Source organism: Esox lucius, chromosome 14 (assembly GCF_011004845.1).
Source record: "Esox lucius isolate fEsoLuc1 chromosome 14, fEsoLuc1.pri, whole genome shotgun sequence".
Classification (NCBI taxonomy): domain Eukaryota; kingdom Metazoa; phylum Chordata; class Actinopteri; order Esociformes; family Esocidae; genus Esox; species Esox lucius.
Genome location: NC_047582.1, coordinates 7,833,099 through 7,855,178, shown reverse-complemented (window position 1 = coordinate 7,855,178; position 22,080 = coordinate 7,833,099). Strand labels below are relative to the sequence as shown.

Sequence of the window (22,080 nt, the reverse complement as noted above, 5' to 3'; positions counted from 1 at the left end):
CACGGCTGCGACCGCGGTGACCATAAAACAAGTCAAGGTCAATAGTGTCTAAGAAACGAAGCAAAAGAAAGCTGCTTGATCAGAAGACAAGATGGATGTTGGGTGAACCATGAATTATTCAGGAGTTGCACGTCTCTGTGCTGTCACACCACACACACACACACACACACACACACACAGTCTGTCGAGCACTGTATCCCCCCTGTTGACTCGTATACGGAATTATATTCCATAATTCATGAGATTGTGTTTTTTTTGCATGAATACCTGGTGGAAGACGTCCTCCTGGATTTACCTTTATCTTAAGACATCACCCTTTCCATCTACCCCACACCCCACACATAATAATGCCGTGATATTTTTACTCTACATACCTACGTGGGAGCTAACAGATTATAGAAATGCATTATATTCAAAATATTCCATACAGTTTTTTCAGTCGTGCATAAGTACATTTAAAGGTCATGAAAAATTTAAGTCTGCTCACCTGTACCGATGTTTGGATCCCAGGGAACCAAATTTTGATAGTTTCCTTGTCAGTGTGTTAGCATCATTTTCTGGCATCCTAGAGAAAGAGGAGACAGTTGTGAGATAGACTAAGTTTCAATGAAGTATTAGAACATACTCTACTTCTACTGGTCTCCAAGTATTTGTGAACATTTTGACATTATTATGCTGTAATATATGCAGGTTTTCTCTCCACTGCTTTTCAATGTGACTGAGCGCTCAGACTGACATAATGGCATCTTTCATAAAGGTGGCCGGCAATGCGTCTGATTTGGAATTCACTTTGTGTTTTGTATTCATTCAGAAGAACAGAAGCAAACTGAATTTGTTCCATATTTCTCTTCTCTCCAAAGGAGCAGGTCACTTTTTCTGATCTTTGCTTTAATTGAAGAATGACTGCTGAAACACCACTAAGAGCTTTTGGATTTCATTAAAATGCAATGCTCTGAGTCCGAGAAAGAATGAAACTGTGTGTGTGGGTGTGTGTGCGAGTGCGTATGTGTGTGTGTGTAAATGAAACAGAGAGAGAGAGTGTGAGAGGAACAATGAGAGTGTGTGAACAGAGGGTACAAATTATGAACTACATCATCATTAGGGGTACATCATATGAACTACATCATCATTAGTGTTACATCATATGAACTACATCATCATTAGTGGTACATCATATGAACTACATCATCATTAGTAGTACATCATATGAACTACATCATCATTAGTGGTACATCATATGAACTACATCATCATTAGGGGTACATCATATGAACTACATCATCATTAGTGGTACATCATATGAACTACATCATCATTAGTGGTACATCATATGAACTACATCATCATTAGTGGTACATCATATGAACTAAATCATCATTAGGGGTACATCATATGAACTACATCATCATTAGTGGTACATCATATGAACTACATCATCATTAGGGGTACATCATATGAACTACATCATCATTAGTGGTACATCATATGGACTACATCATCATTAGTGGTACATCATATGAACTACATCATCATTAGGGGTACATCATATGAACTACATCATCATTAGTAGTACATCATATGAACTACATCATCATTAGGGGTACATCATATGAATAACATCATCATTAGTGGTACATCATATGAACTACATCATCATTAGGGGTACATAATTTCCTTAATGCACAGAACTAACATATCATCTCTGGCTGATATTTCTAAAAGCATGGGGCAGTCTCAACCAGACATGTGTTAATATAACCAAAATGAACGCCCCAACAGCACTGAGCCGTATGCATGCGACAAAACCAACACTCCTGTATGGCAACACCGGTCCCTTTCTCACAAAGCTCGGAAGTAACGCAATGAAACAAAGACACTGTGGAAAACTCAAATCACAGCTGAAAGACAGAGAGCTGTTTAGTGGTTAAGGCCCGTTTTTTTATGTTTTTTAGGGGTCTACAAGAGCTACAAGAGTATCTAAACTTTAGGGCTGCAGTCTATACTACCCTATGCTGATTATGCCCACTAAACCAAACAACTTCACCCATCCAGAGGTCTTTAACACCGTAACCCTCCGCCCCCTGTTCTTCGACTGACCCTAGTCCCAACTCCCTACCAGAGGCCTAGAAACGTGCCCGGTTCAACCCCCTCCGCTCAGACCGGCAGACTGCGGTGTTCACACGCGGATTAAACAGTGGGAAAAAAACACGCATCCTGCTGCCTCTCGTGCTCTTCAGGCAGGTCTGGCCCTAGGCATAAGCCACATAAGCATCCGCTTAGGGCCCCCGACTACCAAGGGGCCCCGGACTGCCAGTGAGCCTCGGACTACTGGGGGAGAGGGGGCCCCCAAATCATATTTTGCTTAGGGAACCCAAAAGGCTGGGGCTGGCACTCTCTTTAGGGAACAGTCGATTTGTGAGTCCACTCTCGTTAGGGCAGCTTTACACTAATGTAGACATAGACACACACGTGAACCCACACCATGGAGAGCGCAGCTAGACGGGGGCCTTTTTCACTTTGATTAAGGACCGAGGGACTCTGGGGGATTTGACTTGCAAGGAATGGAGACATTCGGGGATCTCAACGTTAAGAAGTATGGGATAGTGTTAAGTTTCTACCTGAGGGGATGAAAGACAGAGAAAGGCTTTTGTGGGAATAGTGTGGGTGATTGTGTTGTAGATAGAAGGATCGTTTTTCACTGGAGGTGAGTTAGTTGGGGGGTTTACCTGAGGAGAGAGGTAGAAATTCTGAGAAGTTACAGTGGTGTCGGAAAGTTATTCCCCTAAGACAGTGTAGTGTGTGTATGTGTGTGTGTGGGTGGGGGAGGGGTTGTGCTCGTACTCACCTGAAGAAAGTGTGATGTTCGACGCAGCACTTCCACAGATGTTTACAAGCCGTCTTATTAGGCGCCTCGAAAAAGAATGACGTCTCCGTGCACTGTAATTAAATAACCACATCCCTCGTACAAACAAAGAAATAGTACAAATCCAATCCTGCAGCTACAGCTCTGTTCCCTTGGTATGGCGGACATTCAGCGGGACGGAAATGTACAGGCGACATTCCCGTGTTAGTGGAGACTGCACTCAGCGTAAACACTGTATACACTACATTGCCTCAATGGAAAATCACCAGGACATTTCAATCTGAAGGCTTTGAATATAGCCACCAGATTGATTCAAAATACGCAAAAAATAACTGTAGTTGGACGCCTGAATGCTGATTGGCTGAACGCCATGGTATATGAGCCTGTACACCACGGATATGGCAGCTTTTCACTCCTTTACCTGTGTCGGTGAAAGGTTTATGACAGCGGTAAGAAAAGGTCTTACTCGTGGTATAGTGGCCATAAACTGCACACGCCGAGCCATTACTTCATCCTTACATCTGAACACAACAGGATAAATGCAGTAGTGTTTGGTGCTGGTGGGAAGGCCACTAGGTCACTCCTGTCAACTGTACATATGCTGATCAACGCATTAAAGGTGGCACCCGATTCTCTTAGCAGAACACTACATCACACAGGGCTCTGGCCACAAGTGTTGCACTACGTAGGGAATAGGGCTCCATTGTGGACGCAGGCAAACCCTTTCTTTCTCTGACCTCCACAGCTAGTTTCTGAGAGGGGGTAGGTACTGTAGGTCCACAATGAAATAAACCATTGTTCAGAAGTGTTCTCACAGTGCACTGCCGGTAATGGGCTTCTCATGGGTGTCTGGCTTCTTCGCTAGCTCTGTATACACGGCTTAATGAAACTCATTGGTCGCTCGCTGCCACACACATACACCAGTGAAAATGAATTAATTATTAAACCACATTCAAAATGTTCTTTAGCAAGTCTCACTGAGTGGCATTATCTCAACAGAGAAAAGACTGGCTGTGCTTCAGTCATGTACAACCCCGTTTCCCAAAAAGTTGGGAACATGTATAATCTAATGAAAAACAGAATGGAATGATGTGCAAATCATTAAAATCCTACAACCCGATTCCAAAAAAGTTGGGACACTGTACAATTGTGAATAAAAACAGAATGCAATGATGTGGAAGTTTCACATTTCAATATTTTATTCAGAATACAACATAGATGACATATCAAATGTTTAAACTGAGAAAATGTATCACATTAAGGGAAAAATAAGTTGATTTTAAATTTCATGGCATTAACACATCTCAAAAATGTTGGGACAAGCCATGTTTACCACTGTGTGGCATCCCCTCTTCTTTTTATAACAGACTGCAAACGTCTGGGGACTGAGGAGACAAGTTGCTCAAGTTTATGAATAGGAATGTTGTCCCATTCTTGTCTAATACAGGCTTCTAGTTGCTCAACTGTCTTAGGTCTTCTTTGTCGCACCTTCCTCTTTATGATGCGCCAAATGTTTTCTATGGGTGAAAGATCTGGACTGCAGGCTGGTCATTTCAGTACCCGGATCCTTCTTCTATGCAGCCATGACATTGTAATTGATGCAGTATGTGGTCTGTCATTGTCATGTTGGAAAATGCAAGGTCTTCCCTGAAAGAGACGACGTCTGGATGGGAGCATATGTTGTTCTAGAACTTGGATATAACTGTCAGCATTGATGGTGCCTTTCCAGATGTGTAGGCTGCCCATGCCACACGCACTCATGCAACCCCATACCATCAGAGATGCAGGCTTCTGAGCGCTGCTAACAACTTGGGTTGTCCTTGTCCTCTTTGGTCCGGATGACATGGCATCCCAGTTTTCCAAAATGAACTTCAAATTTTGATTTGTCTGACCACAGAACACTTTTCCACTTTGCCACAGTCCATTTTAAATTATCCTTGGCCCAGAGAAAACGCCTGCGCTTCTGGATCATGTTTAGGTAAGGCTTCTTTTTTTACCTATAGAGTTTTAGCCGGCAATGGCGAATGGCATGGTGGATTGTGTTCACAGACAGTGTTTTCTGGAAGTATTCCTGAGCCCATGTTGTGATTTCCATTACAGTATCATTCCTGTATGTGATGCAGTGCCGTCTGAGGGCCCGAAGATCACTGGCATCTAGTATGGTTTTCCAGCCTTGACCCTTACACACAGAGATTGTTCCAGATTTTCTGAATCTTTGGATGATATTATGCACTGTAGATGATGATAACCTCAAACTCTTTGCAATTTTTCTCTGAGGAACTCCTTTCTGATATTGCTCCACTATTTTTCGCCGCAGCATTGGGGGAATTGCTGATCCTCTGCCCATCTTGACTTCTGAGAGACAGTGCCACTCTAAGAGGCTCTTTTTATACCCAATCATGTTGCCAATTCACATAATAAGTTGCAAATTGGTCCTCCAGCTGTTCCTTGTCTGTACATTTAACTTTTCCGGCCTCTTATTGCTACCTGTCCCAACTTTTTTGGAATGTGTAGCTCTCATGAAATCCCATTCCTTTTTTACTCACAATTTGCACAGTGTCCCAACTTTTTTGGAATAGGGTTTGTATATTCAACAGAAAATTGTAACTGTGAAACTGAGAAATGTTATTGTTTCTTGAAAAATATACAGTATGCCCACTTTGAATTGATGCCAGCAACACATTTAAAAAAAGAGGAGAAGGACTATCCGGCTTGTTATCAGCGCACAGTTCAAAAGCCAGCATCCGGGGTGGTATGGGGGTGCAGTCAGTGCCGGCCCTAGCCTTTTGGGGGCCCTAAGCAAAATAGATTTTGGGGCCCCCCTCTCCCCTAGTGGTCCAGGGCCCCTTGGCGGTCGGGGGCCCTAAGCGGCTGCTTATGTCGCTTATGCCTTGGGCCGGCCCTGGGTGCATTAGTGCACATGGCATGGGTGACTTGCACATTTGTGAAGACACCATTAAACAACAATATATACAGGTTTTGGAGCAACATATGCTGCCATCCAGACAACATATTTTTCAGGGAAGGCGTTGCTTAGTTCAGCGTGATAATGCCAAACCACATTCTGCACGTAGCACAATAGCATGGCTTTGTAGTAAAGTCACCCATTGAAAATATTTGGTGCATTATTAAACAGAAAATACGACAAAGGAGACCCCGAAATGTTAAGCAGCTGAAATCAAGCAAGAACGGGAAAACATTTCACTTACAAAACTACAGCAAGGGGTCTCCTCAGTTCCCAAACACTTACAGAGTATTGTTTAAACAGGTGATGCAACACAGTGGTAAACGCGCCCCATCCCAATTTTTTTGAAACATGTTGCTGGCATCAAAATCTAAATGGGCATGTATTTTATACATCCATTTGGTATGTTGTACTACTTTGTACTATTTTCAATAAAATATAGGGATAAATGATTTGCACATCATTGCATTCTTTTTTTATTTGCATTTTACGTTATAAGTTATCTAAAAACACCTAGAAGTCCAGCCTTAAACTGGGCGTGTTTTAAGAAAGTGAAGGTTGTGTGAAGTGCCTATTGTTTCTCATTTGCAGCAGAGAAGTGAATCTCTGAAAATATTGAGGGAGAGCTTTGGACGGCGCTCCCACATCATGTACTCCGGTGTTGTCATGTTTCTGTAATTCATCTCCTTAAACATCAGTAGGATGACAAACTGCCTCAAGATCAAACACACACCGGACTGTTCAAGGTTTAACATGGAAGCACTGCATATACTCCCGGGTACATTGCCAGTTTCATTTTCTTCCTAATAACCAGGTTTGAAATGGGGAATGCTTTTATAATGAGATGTTTCACACCTGTGATACCCAGACAAATTGGTTTTGATTCAGTCACAACATTGGCTAGTGTGAATACCATTATAGAGTTTAGGAAATAATGCAAAATAACATGACTCATCACAAAGGCAGAAACCCAGAGCACAACTTAACAACTCATCCCTTATGAAGACAGTCACTGAAAGGTAACAATGGACAACTTACATCTTTTCCAACGACTCGAAGCTCAAACTGTGATTCTTTAAAATGCACTTTTGTTATTCTTGGCCTGAAAGTACAGTATTGTAGTAAATGAAACAGTGACTCATTCTTATTCAATATGACGCCTAGGTAACAGAAATGATCGGTTCTTAAATACTCTAACAACAAAAACAACACATACCAGAAATACTTCCCGACTTGGGTTTTGTTTTTGTAAACAACAACTCCAACCGGTGTCAACCCCAGGAAGTATTCAGACTGATTCTCCCCCTGCCAAAAAAACAACGGAAGGTATTATAGCAACCCAATTTACATAAGCCGTACCAACCTGGAAAAAATGACACAGCCGGAAAATATTAAAGCGATCATCTTGCGACCGTGAATATCTCGGGGCCGTCACGAAAGACTAGGTTCATAATAAATAACTTTATCATGGCAAGATAATTGTGAAACCACAAAATGTAGCTTTGAAAACATCTCGGTCCTCTCCAGAGACAGGGATTCCTTCTTCTACTTACAAACACAGGGTGAAGGTCGACTCCGTACATATCCAGTGTTTTGGCAATGCCTAAATAATTGACTTCAGCTTCGGAGGGAACCTGACCCCTGGAACACAGAGGTCACCTTGTTAGTGAAGAATCAGGAATGACCATGAAGCCATACACCACAAATACACTGTGCGCAGACACTATATGCACAATGAAACAACCTAGATATTTACGACATCCTATAGCATACATTTCCAAGCATTGCATAGCGCGATCTAGTACAAAATCTGACTCAAACATAATTGGTCTACTTGCTTGTTTCTATTCCAATACTAAGGGTGAGTAAAAGTGATAATAAAGAGATTGCAATACAAGAGACAGTAAAAAAGAACTGTTCATTGTTATTGCCTCGTGCTTCACACCTACAACAGCTATAACAGCAGTGATGGAGAGTTGTTTACCTGAGAGTATCCCCATGTAAACTATAAATCTAACACTGACCTTGGGCATGAACTGAGGTATTTATAGAGTCGGTTAAAGTAGTGTGGTGTTATAGTCCTCAAAGACCGATACAAGACAAGGGATTCACTATGAAGAAGGCGGTGTAGAGATACATTCACTTTTAACCCAAGGACGAAAGGAAAACCAGAATGAACAACAGTTCAATAAAACAAACACGAGTTATATTTAAAACACGAGTCAAGTGGCCAAGGGTTGTCCAGGGGTCTTATTCTGTATTGTTGATTTGAAATCGATCTACTGCTCTTTCAACAAAAACTCTCCCCCTTAGGTTTCACCACTTTTCTGTCCACTAAAGTATAAAATGTTTGGTAGAAAAATAAGTAATCTTTGTGTGATCGAATGAGTAATGTTTTTTCTACATTCCTATAATACCACGCAAGATAATGTTCAACTGAGTTGCAGTCTTGGCTATGTATCTTCTATTACTCATTAACTACAATCCTTTACAGAAAGGGCTGTGTTCAAAAACCAAAACCATGCAGTCAAAAAGCCACAAGTGTTTTTCAACTCACTATTTATTGCTTTTTAATCAAGTGTGAAACAAGTTTCAACTGTTAGTCTGCTACATGGTGGGCATATGTGGATGAAGAGTAATCATATTCCTCAACTAAGTTGATATTCTACACTTTGGTACCAAGCCAAAAACCTACCAATCTAAAAATGTATTGTTAGGCATGTCGGCAATGAAGCCCATACTTTTCTTGGGGCAAACAACAGTTAAGATTTTGGTATATTTCTGCTTCCATCTATGAATGAACATTACGTTAGAGCTGAGATGTTTTTAAACAGTGACCAATTTTTTTTTTTCAAGAGCTGAAAAAGAAACATGTTACTTAGCTGCTTATGCTGGCTAACAAATACCACAAATCCATTTATACAACATGCAACAGAAATAACATGAATATCAAGAAAGCTGTAGTCTCAGCTCTGGATTACACGCCACTGCATCTGCAGTATGAGCTCTGTAGTATACACCACTGCATCTGCAGTATGAGCTCTGTAGTATACACCACTGCATCTACAGTATGAACTCTGAAGTACACGCCACTGCATCTGCAGTATGAGCTCTGTAGTATACACCACTGCATCTACAGTATGAACTCTGAAGTACACGCCACTGCATCTGCAGTATGAGCTCTGGTTTCGGTAAGCTCCATCTACATAGCTGTGCCCCACACCTTCCTTGCTGAGTTATGTCTGAGGTTGTAGTACTGCACCCAACCCCCCCCCCCCCCCCCCCCCCGCCTCGGGAGCCATATCATTGATCTTCTGATCACACACATTAGTAACACAAACACTCTGACTCATTCAGTCTGTTCAAGTGTGACCCCTGGAGTGCACCTCTTCTTGTCCTCCCCCTCCTTCCTCCCTACCCTAAAGACACAATCTCATCCCTTGCTCCCTCTCTTCTTTAGGAGTCCATTGTGATTCCGTCGGCGTGTCCTTTACAGGCGGTCGGGGTATTGGTTGAGATGATTGCCGGCATAAATTCCGAGGCCGATCAGGGACGAGCGAGCGACTTGGAACGGGGAGGTTATTAACGGGCGCTCCTGGGTGGGGGGATGGTTGGGTCGGACGGCAGTCCATTGGACCTGCTTCGGCATCAACGTATCAGTGTTTTGCATTTGCTGTGTTCAAACAGAGTAACTGCTGCTTTAGCAGGACCCAGTGGGAATCCGGATAAACAAGATCCAGCCCTGACACTCATCCCCAGGAACGTGTCTGCCGGCCTGGGTTGGTGGCGTTCGTGTGTGTCAGGCTGGTGATGAATGCACACACGTAGCAGATCACAGTGAGGATGACAACCTCAGGCTCTGGAGAGATCTAGGGCAGATACCCAGCCTGATGTCTGTCTCGTTGCCTCTACCTCCATCTATTTCTCTGGCTTACAATGTCTTACTCTCCTTCTCTCTCTCTATCTCATCCTATGTGGCTCCGCCCCCTCACGGTCTCCACTATGTTCTCTCTATTTCCATCTCTCTTCCTCTCCCTGCCCCTCCCTTCCCGCTCCTTTGCTTTCTCACTTCTCCTCCCTCTTCCTCTCTATCGTCCCCCTAACCCAGCCTGTCTCCCATCATCAGTCAGTCAGACAGCAGTCGGAGGAAGCATGGATGACTCCCCTAGTGACTGATCTCCAATCAGCCCAGGCCGCTGCAGTCTTCACTCTCAACGGGACACTTTAGCTCTCAGGGTTAATAATGACCCAGGCTTAAGCCTCATTACCAGGACACAGGGCTGATATTCCCTGCAGGGTTACAGCACTGACAAAAAAAGACGGGGGTGGGGCGGGGGGGGGGGGGGGCTGATGGAGCTACAGTAAGAGCCTCCTGAGGGAATACAACAAACCACAAATGATGTTCAGGCTCTTTGTCGTACACTCTCAGAAAATAGCCCAAAAGGGTTATTTGGCCGTTCCTGTATGGGAACTCTATTTCTGGTCTAGGGTTGAATCCTTTTATGTGTTAGCTACAACTGTTTTAGCTTTCAGGTAGAACCTGGTTTCTACACGGAACTCCAAAAGAGTTATACCTAGAACAAAATCATTTATCTAGGAACCATAACGGTTCTAACTGGAAACAAAAAAGATTTCCCCTACAGGGCCAGCCACAGGAATCTTTCAAAACAACGTCTTTGAGAAACCCCTTGTATCAAGTTTCAAACGGAAGCCAATATTGTACATTATACTGCTGCTTTCAGACGGGAAGCCTTTTTATTAGTATATTGAGGGGGCAGTCTGCCAGATTGTATGCGGGGCTTGATAGAGGAGCAGATTTCAGATAGCTCCGATGAAGATAACAGGTGTTTGAGTTCCTCAAGAGCCTATGCAAATCCCTAACTTGGAATTGTTACCACTTTCTCACTATATGTTGTCAACAAAGCTATTATATTTAAGAATACGTAATATGCATAAATATTCAAGGAACATCTTAACTGGCAGTGTAAGAACTTATCATGATGGAAAGACATTTATGCTGACCAAAAAGAGCTATCTGAAATCTGCTCCTCTATCAAGCCCCGCATACAATCTGGCAAACTGCCCCCTCAATATACTAATAAAAAGGCTTCCCGTCTGAAAGCAGCAGTATAATGTACAATATTGGCTTCCGTTTGAAACTTGATACAAGGGGTTTCTCAAAGACGTTGTTTTGAAAGATTCCTGTGGCTGGCCCTGTAGGGGAAATCTTTTTTGTTTCCAGTTAGAACCGTTATGGTTCTAACTGTGTTCAACCTATAACATGTGATAATAGAACAGCACACATGACCAGGGATGGTGTTTACTGTAGTGGGTAGTCAAAAATACAGTTACTCTCATCTAGTATCTCATCTAGTATCTCTCCGGAACTTGTTGCTGCATTACAAAGTTCCCCCAAGAACACCTCAACTAACCCAAGGTGCAAATAGAAACTATTGACCAGCCTTGGTTCCTTGGTTCCTTCAGGATTCCATGAGAATCTCCGGGGTTCCTCTTGCAGTCACCACTAATTCAAAGAGTGCATTAGACTGTTTTAGTCTCCAACCTGACAGGCTTCTGTCACAGAATAATACATTGGTTATCTATTCGCTCCTGTCTGACTGGCAAGGAGGATTATCAACTGAGGGAGAAAGAGGCCCAGGCTTCAGTCAAGGGTGTGGTGGGTAAGGATTGTTAGTCTGTGTCCGCATGCGTGATTTTTGTGTGTGTGTGTGTGTGTGTTGTTGCATGTTAGGCAGCCAGTTACTGTATTTTGGATTTTGTGTTGCTGTAATGGAGTGGAATATTTGTGGAGAGGCACTGGCTGTTTCTGCTGTTTCACACTGCGATCAACTCCATAATCACTTCCCTCGGTTCACTGTCACCATAATCCATGTCAGTTTCAGGCACACATGAACGATGCCCGCCGGATGAAGAATGCTAGGGGGCTGTGGTCAAGTTATATGTCCCTCACACTGACAGAACTGGTTTAGTGGCCATTGTATAGGAAATGACTTTCCTGAGAATGAGCTTCAATGTACTGACCTGATTTTGATGTCTTAATGTTAAAAGTCAAATGAATATCTCTCTATTTTCAATCTATTCTGTTAAGGGTTGGTATAGACCTGTTGGTCTCTCTGTCTGTCTCTCTCCTCTTTCCCTCTGTCTTTCTCTCTCTCCTTGCCCCTTTTCTCCCTTTCTCTCTCTTCCTCTCAGTTTCCTCCTCTCTCTTAGTCTCCCTCTCTGTCTCCCCACTCTCTGCGTGCCACCATCTCCTCAACCTGTCTTCAGTGTGTAATGACACAATAAGGAGCGTGCTCGTGAGGCCAGACCAGTCATCACAAGTGGAATCCGCAATCCTCACCAAGGGGTCCTGGCAGCAATCTGTGATCTGTGTAATCTGACCTAAAACTGATGGCCGGCTACGCTCTTTTGGCCTCACTGGAACAGTGGTTAATTATTAGTTTAGGCGTGTGAGGAAGTAAAAGTCAGTCCTTAATGGCTTTAGCTCTCGTCACAACCTCACGCCTCTGGAGTCTTCTTCGCTCTCTGTCTGTCATCCCTTTACCCTTTAGCGGCAGGTGCGCACACACACACACAGAAACCCACACAGACATACACACTCCCTCTGGCCCACTTTAAAATACCAGGGAAGTGAGAGACCTGTGCATAGGTCGCCCATGTAATTGTCTGACAAGGTCTGTCAGGGCTGTGAGGCCCGTGGCTCTTATTACAAAGAGCACGGCGCAGAGCCAAAAGGGACGTATCCTCATTATCATACACAACATTCCACAGTGCAGTATTCCCAACGGTATTCCCCGAACCGATATCCAGCCGGGCAAGGTACGGACCGCATTTGAACAATGTTGGAAGAGAAGTAGAGAAATTCCAAAACGTCTGTAGATCCATGAGAGAAATAACAGTGTACTGCACACCTACTGTTTCAACAATGTCATAAAAAAAAAAGAGATAACAGAAAAAGTATGGTCTCAACTGAGGTTCATTGACCCAGTGCCAGAAATAAGAAACTGTTTTTTGCAGTTTTGTGTATAAAGTGTCCACATAGTTAAACCTTTCCGTGAGAAATGATCTGCAGATAATCTGAGCCCTTCTGAAGTACATTTCATAACTCGCCACCTGACCTTAAAACCCAGCCACTGTAACGAGACGGGAATAGTAACAAACAGATTATGTGTGATTATATCTGTACACTGGAGAGAGTTGAGACCCTTTCACACAAAAACTCTGTAATCTGTTATGAGGGGATTAGAATGAGAATTAGGGTTAGAGCTGGCTGTCCGAGTGGCCGGTCGCGGAGGGGGGAAGGTGTGAAGGTTGGCTGTGGGTGGGGGAGGGTCCGCGAGGTGTCTTACGTTAACGTTTTGTGGATCCTCTCGATGGCGTCCTCAAGTTCCTCTTTCTGGTCCGGGACAAAGCGGTACTCTGACACGTACCCTGGCACGTGTTTGTACGGGTCGTATTCGCCAAGCTCGGCTGGAGAGGGACAGTAAAAGATGTGAGCACATACCCACACCAGCAGTCGTTTTGACTCTGTGAGAGATCACATGATACAGTGAATTGGCGATCACAGACACTATTATTTAGTCTCTATTCATTCTCTCACCACTTACACTGTATGGCGAGGGCTGCCAGCTGTGCGCTGACGTCAAAGGGACATGGAATTCTACCCTGTAGTATGTCCTGCTTCACCTGCAGGAAAAACTGGTATCTACACACAGTACCCAGACACACACAGAGACAGACCACGTCAGACGAGGGTAGCAGAAATCCAAGAATTCTCGGGTTTTCCCAAAGTCCCAGTTGGAGGATTCTGAAAAAACAGGAATCTGAAATCCTCCAACCAGGATTTCAGGAAAATCTGGGAATTTATTCAAAGTTCCCAGACTGTTGCAACCCTCCAGTGTGTGAGAGAGAAGCAGATACACTGGCTGCATGGTTCCCACGTCCATTAAGCCCCCCATGTATAACACCTGGAGGATAGCACCCGCACATAACAACAGAGCATGGAGGTCCACCTGTACTGTGAGTCCTGCATCTCTGTGGGGGGACATCTTTGATGCGTATGTCTAAGCACACAATACAGAGGCAGCAGAACCGAAAATACACACCTGGTTATTTCCTCTTTTAGCTTGCAGGGATCCTCCGCATAGAACTTGACCCCAAAGTAGAGAGTGTATGGAGGCCCTGCTGAGAAAGAGAGATTGAGATATAGAGGGAGGAGTGAGAGAAGGTCAGATAGAGATACTTCTACAAAGCGACCATGTCTTCCTCCATGAATGATCCTCTGACTCTCTGGGCCAGGGAGTCAGTTGAATTTCCAAAACGCCAGACCTCTATGACAAGACATATCTTTAACCCAAGTTTAGTCATGCCAGAGATATCTTAAATATTTTGCTGGGATGAGTCATATCCCTGACCAAGTGTGTGTTAGACCAAATTTCCCATCAATACAGGTCAACGGATAAAAATATGAGTCCATTATTCTGTAGCTTGTTACACTGTATTTTTGAGGTACTAATCTGAAAAAGATTAAGTTGAGCGAACTTTGTCCGTAAATGCAAACACATTAAGGTCTCTGAAAATGTAAAATGGCGGACAATCCATCATGGCAGACCTTAATATGCCCTGAGGCAAATGTCTTCCTAGTTAGGCGAAATTTACAATGACACTATCCAAACAGCTGAGACACATCCAACTCAACATAGAGATAAGTGGACATACTTACTCGTTATTAAGTCTTTGTGTTCTGAAAGGGTTTTCGAGGGGTCTAGCCAATACTGCAAACAAAGAATAAGAGAAGATATTCATAAAAAATTAACTGCCTTAATAATTACTTGTTAATACAAGTAGTTTCATATTTAACACAACAAGTACAACAGCCTTTATTACAGTAACAAATGCAGTTAGAACTGTAACAATCTACTTTGGGGCATTAATGCTCAGTAATTGGCTGGAACAAATAAAACAATGCTCCATATTACTGAGCAATCAATTAAGTGTGTGTGTGTAATCTCGGTCTGTGAACGTGAATGTGAGCCTTTGTATGTTTATTGACGCAGACAGCTCTAAGGGGATGTTCTGTCATGCAAACCATGGCGAAATAAGAAGGCCCATTAAAACCAACTTTATCCAAACTGTCTTGTTAAAAAGGAGTGTGACTGTGTGAGTCATTCAAATCTGAACAGGTTCCAGCTTGCTGCCTCAGAGCTAAAAAAGAAAACACATAAAGCTTATTTTATATTGGCTTCTTTGAATTATCTATTGTACTGGCATTTTGGATTTGGAGACAGTCTGTTGAATATTATTATCTTGTTCCTCTGGCTCTTGTTTTAATATCAACGAACATCCGATTTGGGTAACATCCTGCTTGGCTGCCTGGCTTAATAAGCACAATGACTTTAAAGATTATTAAATTATAGCAATATTGATGATGCTTTATGCTTTACAGAAGTGCATGAAAAAAACAAAAGTTAGGATTGCCTGGCCTGCACAGTGTCCTTATGTGACACCAGAACACTGTCTAATGTGATATAGGGGATTAAAGGACAGGCCAAGAAAACTGCTAAAATCTGGGAGATGTTTTGGTATATTACAACAATTTCTACACTGAGATCACTCTCACCAAACCACAGCCAAAACATCCACTGAGCAAAATCATTTCAAAGACATCTTTTCAAGATCCTTTCAACCAGAAAGATGTATTTTCCACATATTTGTAATATCTTGTGCTATTTGGGCATGCTCCTCTAAACACCCATGTCAGTGCCTAATCAGCGAGCTTGTCCAACACTGTTCTGAAGAGGTACAATTACATACAATTTACCTAAATGACAGTTAGACTACAAGACAGTGAACCTAGGAGTCAATGTGTAAACCCTGTCAAGAAAAACCTACATAAGGCTAAACACCCAGACATAAAATTTGAAAGGTGGGCATACATTGTAAATAGCAGGCCAGAGTCAATTTTGCAGGTGCAAAATTGTATGACGCTGCCATTTAGGAAAAATTAATATATTCAATAGAAAATATTAAATGTTTTAATTCGACCTAGGAAGATCAAAGAAAATGTAGATTGATTTGTAAAAATGTTCTAATCAAGAATTAAGTGTGGTTGAAATGCCTTGAAAGTTCATGAAAATATAAACCAAAATCAGGCTGTAATGTGTATGGTCTTCTGGGTAGAACAGAAAAGCTCTTCCCCCAGTGCCGTTACTTGCTTGGTCCTGTATAGTCTGTGTACAGAAGTGACCTAAACAAAAAGAGGGGAGTTCTGAGGGTAAAAGAAGCGTTCTAAGAGAAGCAGGAGATGCACATGTGCAGACATGGAGGTAGGTTTTGCCAACCCCCCCCTCCCATAATTATATTAAACATTTTACAGTTAGAGATTGAAACTTTAAAAGTAGCTGGTATCATGAATGATTTAATGCTTGAAGGGTAATCATTCATCATTAAATAGGCTATTCCACAGATGGTCATGTTCACAGATTGATACAAGGCAATGTGAAATGAGCAGACAAGTCAGAAACATGGAGAAATAATTCAGCCTACTGTAGGCTATACATTGTTCTTTTGAATATTCATACAGTAAACAAAATAAAATATTCCATGCATGATCAGGTAGACTGAATCCCATGTATGTATTAGCCTATAGTTCAATCTAATAATTTATTTAGGATACAGTTTTAAAAAAAAATGTAATGCGCCATTCAGAAACATGTTACAGGGAAGTACTTTATAGTAAGCAACACCAAAATAGATAGGTAAAATGCTATTTATTTGCAGCCATGCAACAATAGGCAATTTCTAAATCATTCAGATTCCATTGTTGAAAGAACAGGCAGAATATAATCTCAAGTAAAACAAATGTCTGTATTATAAGGAAGTAAAGTTTTGATTGTTATAACTCTGATATTCTTTCATTCCAAGTGTAAATCAATCAATCAAATGTATTTATAAAGCCCTTTTTACAACAGCAGTTGTCACAAAGTGCTTTTACAGAGACACCCGGCCTTAAACCCCAAGGAGCAAACAACTGTAGTGTTGAAGTGTAAACATCCTGAGACTTCCCAAATGTTAACTCTTTAATATAAAATGTAAAAGGAACCCTTCAAGAGAAACAAGATCGTGCACATTTCACTTTGCACTGGTAACTTCATTAATTTGGATTATTTATATATTTTTTGTAACTTTTGTTTTCTGTAAACTGAACCAAAAAGCTCTAATCATGACTCATCTGTCCACATGATATTGTCCCTGATGGACTGTGGCAAATTCAGGTTTGTCCGGCTTTCTGCGTCTCCCTATCGGCAGTGGATCTCCAACCATATGACCCCCTTTCACTGAGTGGGCGATAGATGGTGCTAATTGAAACTACAGTAACATATCCGGTGTCTGAAGCTCAGTTGATAAAGGTGTTTTTCCACCATTCCAGCAATTCTTTGATTTTCCATCAAGGTGGAGGTGTGTCTCTCGCAGCCACATCCAGAGGGTTTGGCTACAGCAGCATGGGCATTAAACCTGCAGATAACATTGGGTACGCTGGGAACCGGAACATCCGGGATTCTTGATGTTGACCGTGCTTGGCTACAACGTTGTGTGTGCTCTTCTCAGACAGTTCTCTGGTTGGTGAGGTCAATTTCAAAGGAAAGCAAAATGAGCTTCTTGAAATCTGATTATTTCAAACCACTTCTAGAAGGTGCCAATGATATTTACATTTAGTAAATTAATCGGATTTTTTGTTTTTGTTCAACTGCAAACCCCCCCCAAAAATATATTTTAAGCTATATACAAACGTTTTTAAATTAAAAACCTCTCCAGGAACAGAGGGCAGTGGTGTGTGGGCCCTGGGGTCTTGTCTTCATATTAACATAATAACCCTCTAAATCCTACAACTGTCTTAACAATCACTAGGTATTGCTAATTTATCATTAATTATAGCCGATATAGCACAATGAAGTGTAGATCTGTAGATCGTTAAGCTTCTCATCAAGAATATAAAGTGCTATTTTGAAATAATTGTTATGGAGCTAGTTTTGAATGCAAACAGAAATCTTAATTTGCCATGTTACTTGATGTGTTGCCATAGGGAACCCTTTCTTTGCTTTCATTTTGTATCAGTGCACATAATGTGTGGAAGACAGATGTTGACAGTGTTTCACTTACCCTGTTTAAATAACTGAACAAAGTGATAAACAACGGTCTGTTCACTTTCTATCGGCAATTGGCAGCAGACATTCAAAACAAACGTGAGTGCGTGTTTTCCAAGGTCCACAGAAATGTGCACTGGAATATTCCAGTTATAAAATTAGACTGAAATAAATATTATTATCCAGTCTGTGTTTTCTGCTTCAGTGTGACTGTAGGCCATGGAGCTGATATCACATTACTGAAAGTGCATATATTTCTGCTATAAATTACAGTAATTGCACCGCACCCCTTGCTTGAAGAAACAGCTTCAAGAACAGTTTTGTATGCATTCCATGTATTTTATGTGCATTTCTGGATATGTAGCTACAAGCCAAGCTGAAGATGAAAAGGCTAGAATCTGTTGGTTCGATTTTGGGATTCTGGGGTATTTTTGGGGCATGGAGATGAATATGTTAGTCTAATGAGGTGAGTAAGACAGCGATAACCTGTTACAGACTAGGCATGTCACTAAAAGCGGCTGTGCACGGTGAACAGTCTTCATGCTCTCCCACCAAAACCCTTTCTTCAATTTACCCCATCGCAATAAAACCAGGGTGTTATTCATTAGGAAACATACACAGTAAAAATGTTCTGCCAATAAACACTGAAACATGTACGTTTCTTTTTTTCCATTTGAGTTTCAGTCCATTTTTCCTCTGTTTGGTCCCTAATGAAGGACCCGGAACACGGGAACAGTTGGTGACCAGGGGAATGTGATTAGAGAAATCTCTGTGTGACTGAATTAGAATAAGTTAATTGAATTGGTTAATCTTATCCAAATATAAAAAAAATCACATTGGTGCAGCTGGTTTGTTCCAGTGCATGCTCATTTATGTAAATTAAAGGTAAAATTGCCAGGGCCACAATACTTATTATTCTATTAACTACCTAACAGTTATCTTCCAAAGAGCAGCAACTGACTGGAGAGTAAAAAACATTTACCACTTGCAAGTGCTTGCAGGTGAAATCCATTCAATGATGCACTAGTTAGGAATAAACATTTTCATAGACGAATCTTCGACAGTACCGAGAGATGAAAATCACTTTGAATGGTGGGACAGGCTAATCCGCCAGTTTGATCGATAGTATACAGATGATAAACAGATAATGGACAGATGACAGATAGATAAACAGGCAGACAGATGATAGATAAACACATTGATGGATAGATGATAGATAAACACATTGATGGATAGATGATAGATAAACACATTGATGGATAGATGATAGATCAACAGACAGACAGATGATAGATAATGAATCTATTCAAAGGCACTGTCACCATGATGCACCACTCACCCACAGGAAGCTAGTTATGACAGTTTGATTGACAGGTCTGACTGAGAGTTCAAGGCTGTGTTCAAATATCTATAGTAGTCCTAAAATATCCTTCTACATTGAACCACTGCTAGTAGACAAGCACCCCTTGTAAATGACAGACATCTTTCAAAATGGATGGGTTTTGGGCATTTTGCTCCATGCACAGACGATTGAAGTGTGTCTACTCTCAGACACACATTAACAATGTGTGTCTCTATAAGGTCCAAAGCAACTCCAATACGTTGGAATGCCATTTATAACCCAAGAAGGTAGGAATTATGCCCTTGGGATGAATATTACCCAAGCATTGGAATGTCACACTGCCATTAGAAATCTTTTGGTATGATAAAACAACTGAATTAACTTGAATGCACAAGAGAGTTCAAAAGACTTTCTGATCAGTAAAACGTTTTATGCATTTTAGATGCATCCTACATGCTCATCTAAGAAAACAAGATAATTTAACCTTCTGAATCACATCCCTCTGTCAGAGTTACTAAAAACTAGAAAGAGAGTGAGATAGATAGATAGCTTTAGAGGAATGGGCAGGGGAGATAGAGAGGGGGAGGGCAAGACAGGCATATAAAGAGAGATAGGAGGGAAATTATATAGAGAAAGAACAAGACTGAGCTATGCTACGAGATAATTATGCTATGAACTATGAACTATGCGGCTTAATAAGCAGGGAAGTAAACAGTGAAACAATATGAGAGCAGGCTCTTGCTCTGAGTGAGTATTAGCAGTCTACAGAGCATGTGAAGGCACAGGCTAGCGACATAAGACAAGTCAAACGGCGGCAGTGGCGCTGGTGTCCCGATGTTTCCACACTCCACTTACTTTTTTTCTCCACCTAAACATAGCTTATGGGTCTTGACACATGTACAGAGACATGCTTTCATCCTGCACTGGGCTGGCGATAAATCAGGGCTTGTCCAACAGCCCCCAGAAGGCATTGCACACGATACCGCCCATCCATGCATAAGGGAGGGAGGGATGTTGGTAGATTATGTCTCTGAACCAAATGACAAACTATTCTTAATAGGGTACTACATTTGACAAGAGCCCAGCATGTCCCTGGCCAGAAGTAGAGCACTCCATAGAGAATACGTTGCCACTTGGTGCGCTATCATTGTGTTATTTTATGTATCTGTACTCTGCCTCACCCTGAGTGTGCGGAGCCCCGGGGCATTTCATGGGTTATTACAACTACTCCTAGCCTCTACTCTACCCTGCCATTGCCTGGACATTTGTATGATGCTCTGATGGCACCTTCTATCATTGCCTCATCCTAGATGGCCTCATTAGGTAAGCGGAAGCATTTCCGGAAGCTATCTGTCCAACGAACATGAAACTAATAAATACAACTAGACTTTGCTCATCCGCACAACACTAAAATAGCAACAATAACTATATTTTACTAGTTAGCATCAGTTAACAGCTGGCTAGTTTGTTTTGGGTGTACCCAGTTTGCCAGCTTGCTAATGGTTTGTACTGAAGGAAAGTAAAGGGACAGTTCTCAGTAAAAACCTGTGTCTTGCTTTGACAGCTGGCAATAATGTAGCTCCCTACTTTTTTGTTAATGATGGATGAACACTATAAAAATTTTAGAGCCAATTTAGTTGTTGACATGCTTTTGAGATCTGAGACAAAATCCTCAAGTCACCAAAGCATTTTTAAAGTGAGTGGGATAGAGTTGTGGGTAACTGAAAGCTGTCTGACAATGGGTGTGTGAATACAGTAGAGGGAAGTGGGAGGATCAAGAGAAGTTTGTGTAGGAAATCAGAGGATCGTGAGCAGTTTTATAAGGCCTGATTTTTTGCCACTTCAGCTTGTTTTGGTGGCTGTTTCCTGGTAGCATTTTAGTGTATCCTAACACTGATTGTTAATTTGAATTATTGGTGCCAATGATTGTGGCATGCATTTTTTTGAGTAAATTAACTCTTTCTTGATGATGATTTTGTTCTTTGAACAGTTCTCAATGAATTAAAGGTTAAATTCATATTATTTTTTGAGTGTAAGGTCAAGCTGATAAACAACAAAACAATTTCACAAATTCTCAATTAACTTTTTTAACCTGCAATGATAATTATGAATAACCTTTGTTATCCTCCTCTCCGAAATGACCGAAAGGACAAGATCCCGGATACAGGCGGCCGAAATGAGCTTTCTCCGCAGGGTGGCCGGGCGATCCCTTAGAGATAGGGTGAGAAGCTCGGTCACCCGGGAGGAGCTCAGAGTCTGTTCCGGATGCCTCCTGAACGCCTTCCCGGGAAGGTGTTCCAGGCCCGTCCCACCGAGAGGAGACCCCGTCTGGGAATGCCTCAGTGTCCCCCCCAACTCACAGACTGTTAAAAACCTTGGCCGTGATCCTTGATAACACTTGTTGTCTTCTAAAATCAACTTAGAGTCCTGAACTGATTTGTTTTTTGGAACCCCAAATGTGTTGGCTACATGTGTTCAGGTAACACCCAACAACTGAAAGAAGGGTGTTCCCGTATAGATCTGGTTCCAAAAGCCACCAAAAAAATCACATTTATTTTCACTTCTTTTTAGAAATGACTTTACTGAGGACTGAGTCTTGTAGCTCTCCGTTTGCAATACCTGTAAGTAGCTCCAGACAAGCAGGTCTGCTATATGAATAAAACGACAAAAGTAGAACGCTAATTAGCCTAACCTGCTGAACACGCTTCACTAAAATGCTACAAGAATGAAGAAAGAAGCAATGCAA

General features: G+C 41.9%; 1 protein-coding gene across 4 annotated transcripts in view; it reads right to left on the bottom strand.

Annotated features, from left to right (window-relative positions):
• Positions 1 to 22,080, bottom strand: part of epb41l4a (erythrocyte membrane protein band 4.1 like 4A) — a 62,565-nt gene that overhangs the window by 24,244 nt on the left and 16,241 nt on the right. For 2 of the 4 annotated variants that reach the window (XM_010903099.5, XM_034296889.1), the window contains exons 4-12: positions 14,572 to 14,623; positions 13,955 to 14,033; positions 13,457 to 13,554; positions 13,199 to 13,319; positions 7,382 to 7,469; positions 7,045 to 7,133; positions 6,867 to 6,930; positions 2,846 to 2,937; positions 488 to 565 (exon numbers count right to left, since the gene is read on the bottom strand). In XM_010903099.5, the coding sequence (XP_010901401.2) occupies positions 488 to 565; positions 2,846 to 2,937; positions 6,867 to 6,930; positions 7,045 to 7,133; positions 7,382 to 7,469; positions 13,199 to 13,319; positions 13,457 to 13,554; positions 13,955 to 14,033; positions 14,572 to 14,623 (761 nt within the window). Of the gene's footprint in view, positions 1 to 487; positions 566 to 613; positions 2,727 to 2,845; positions 2,938 to 6,866; positions 6,931 to 7,044; positions 7,134 to 7,381; positions 7,470 to 13,198; positions 13,320 to 13,456; positions 13,555 to 13,954; positions 14,034 to 14,571; positions 14,624 to 22,080 lie in introns of those variants that run through there. The other 2 variants (XM_010903100.5, XM_020053262.3) reach the window with 2 other exon arrangements.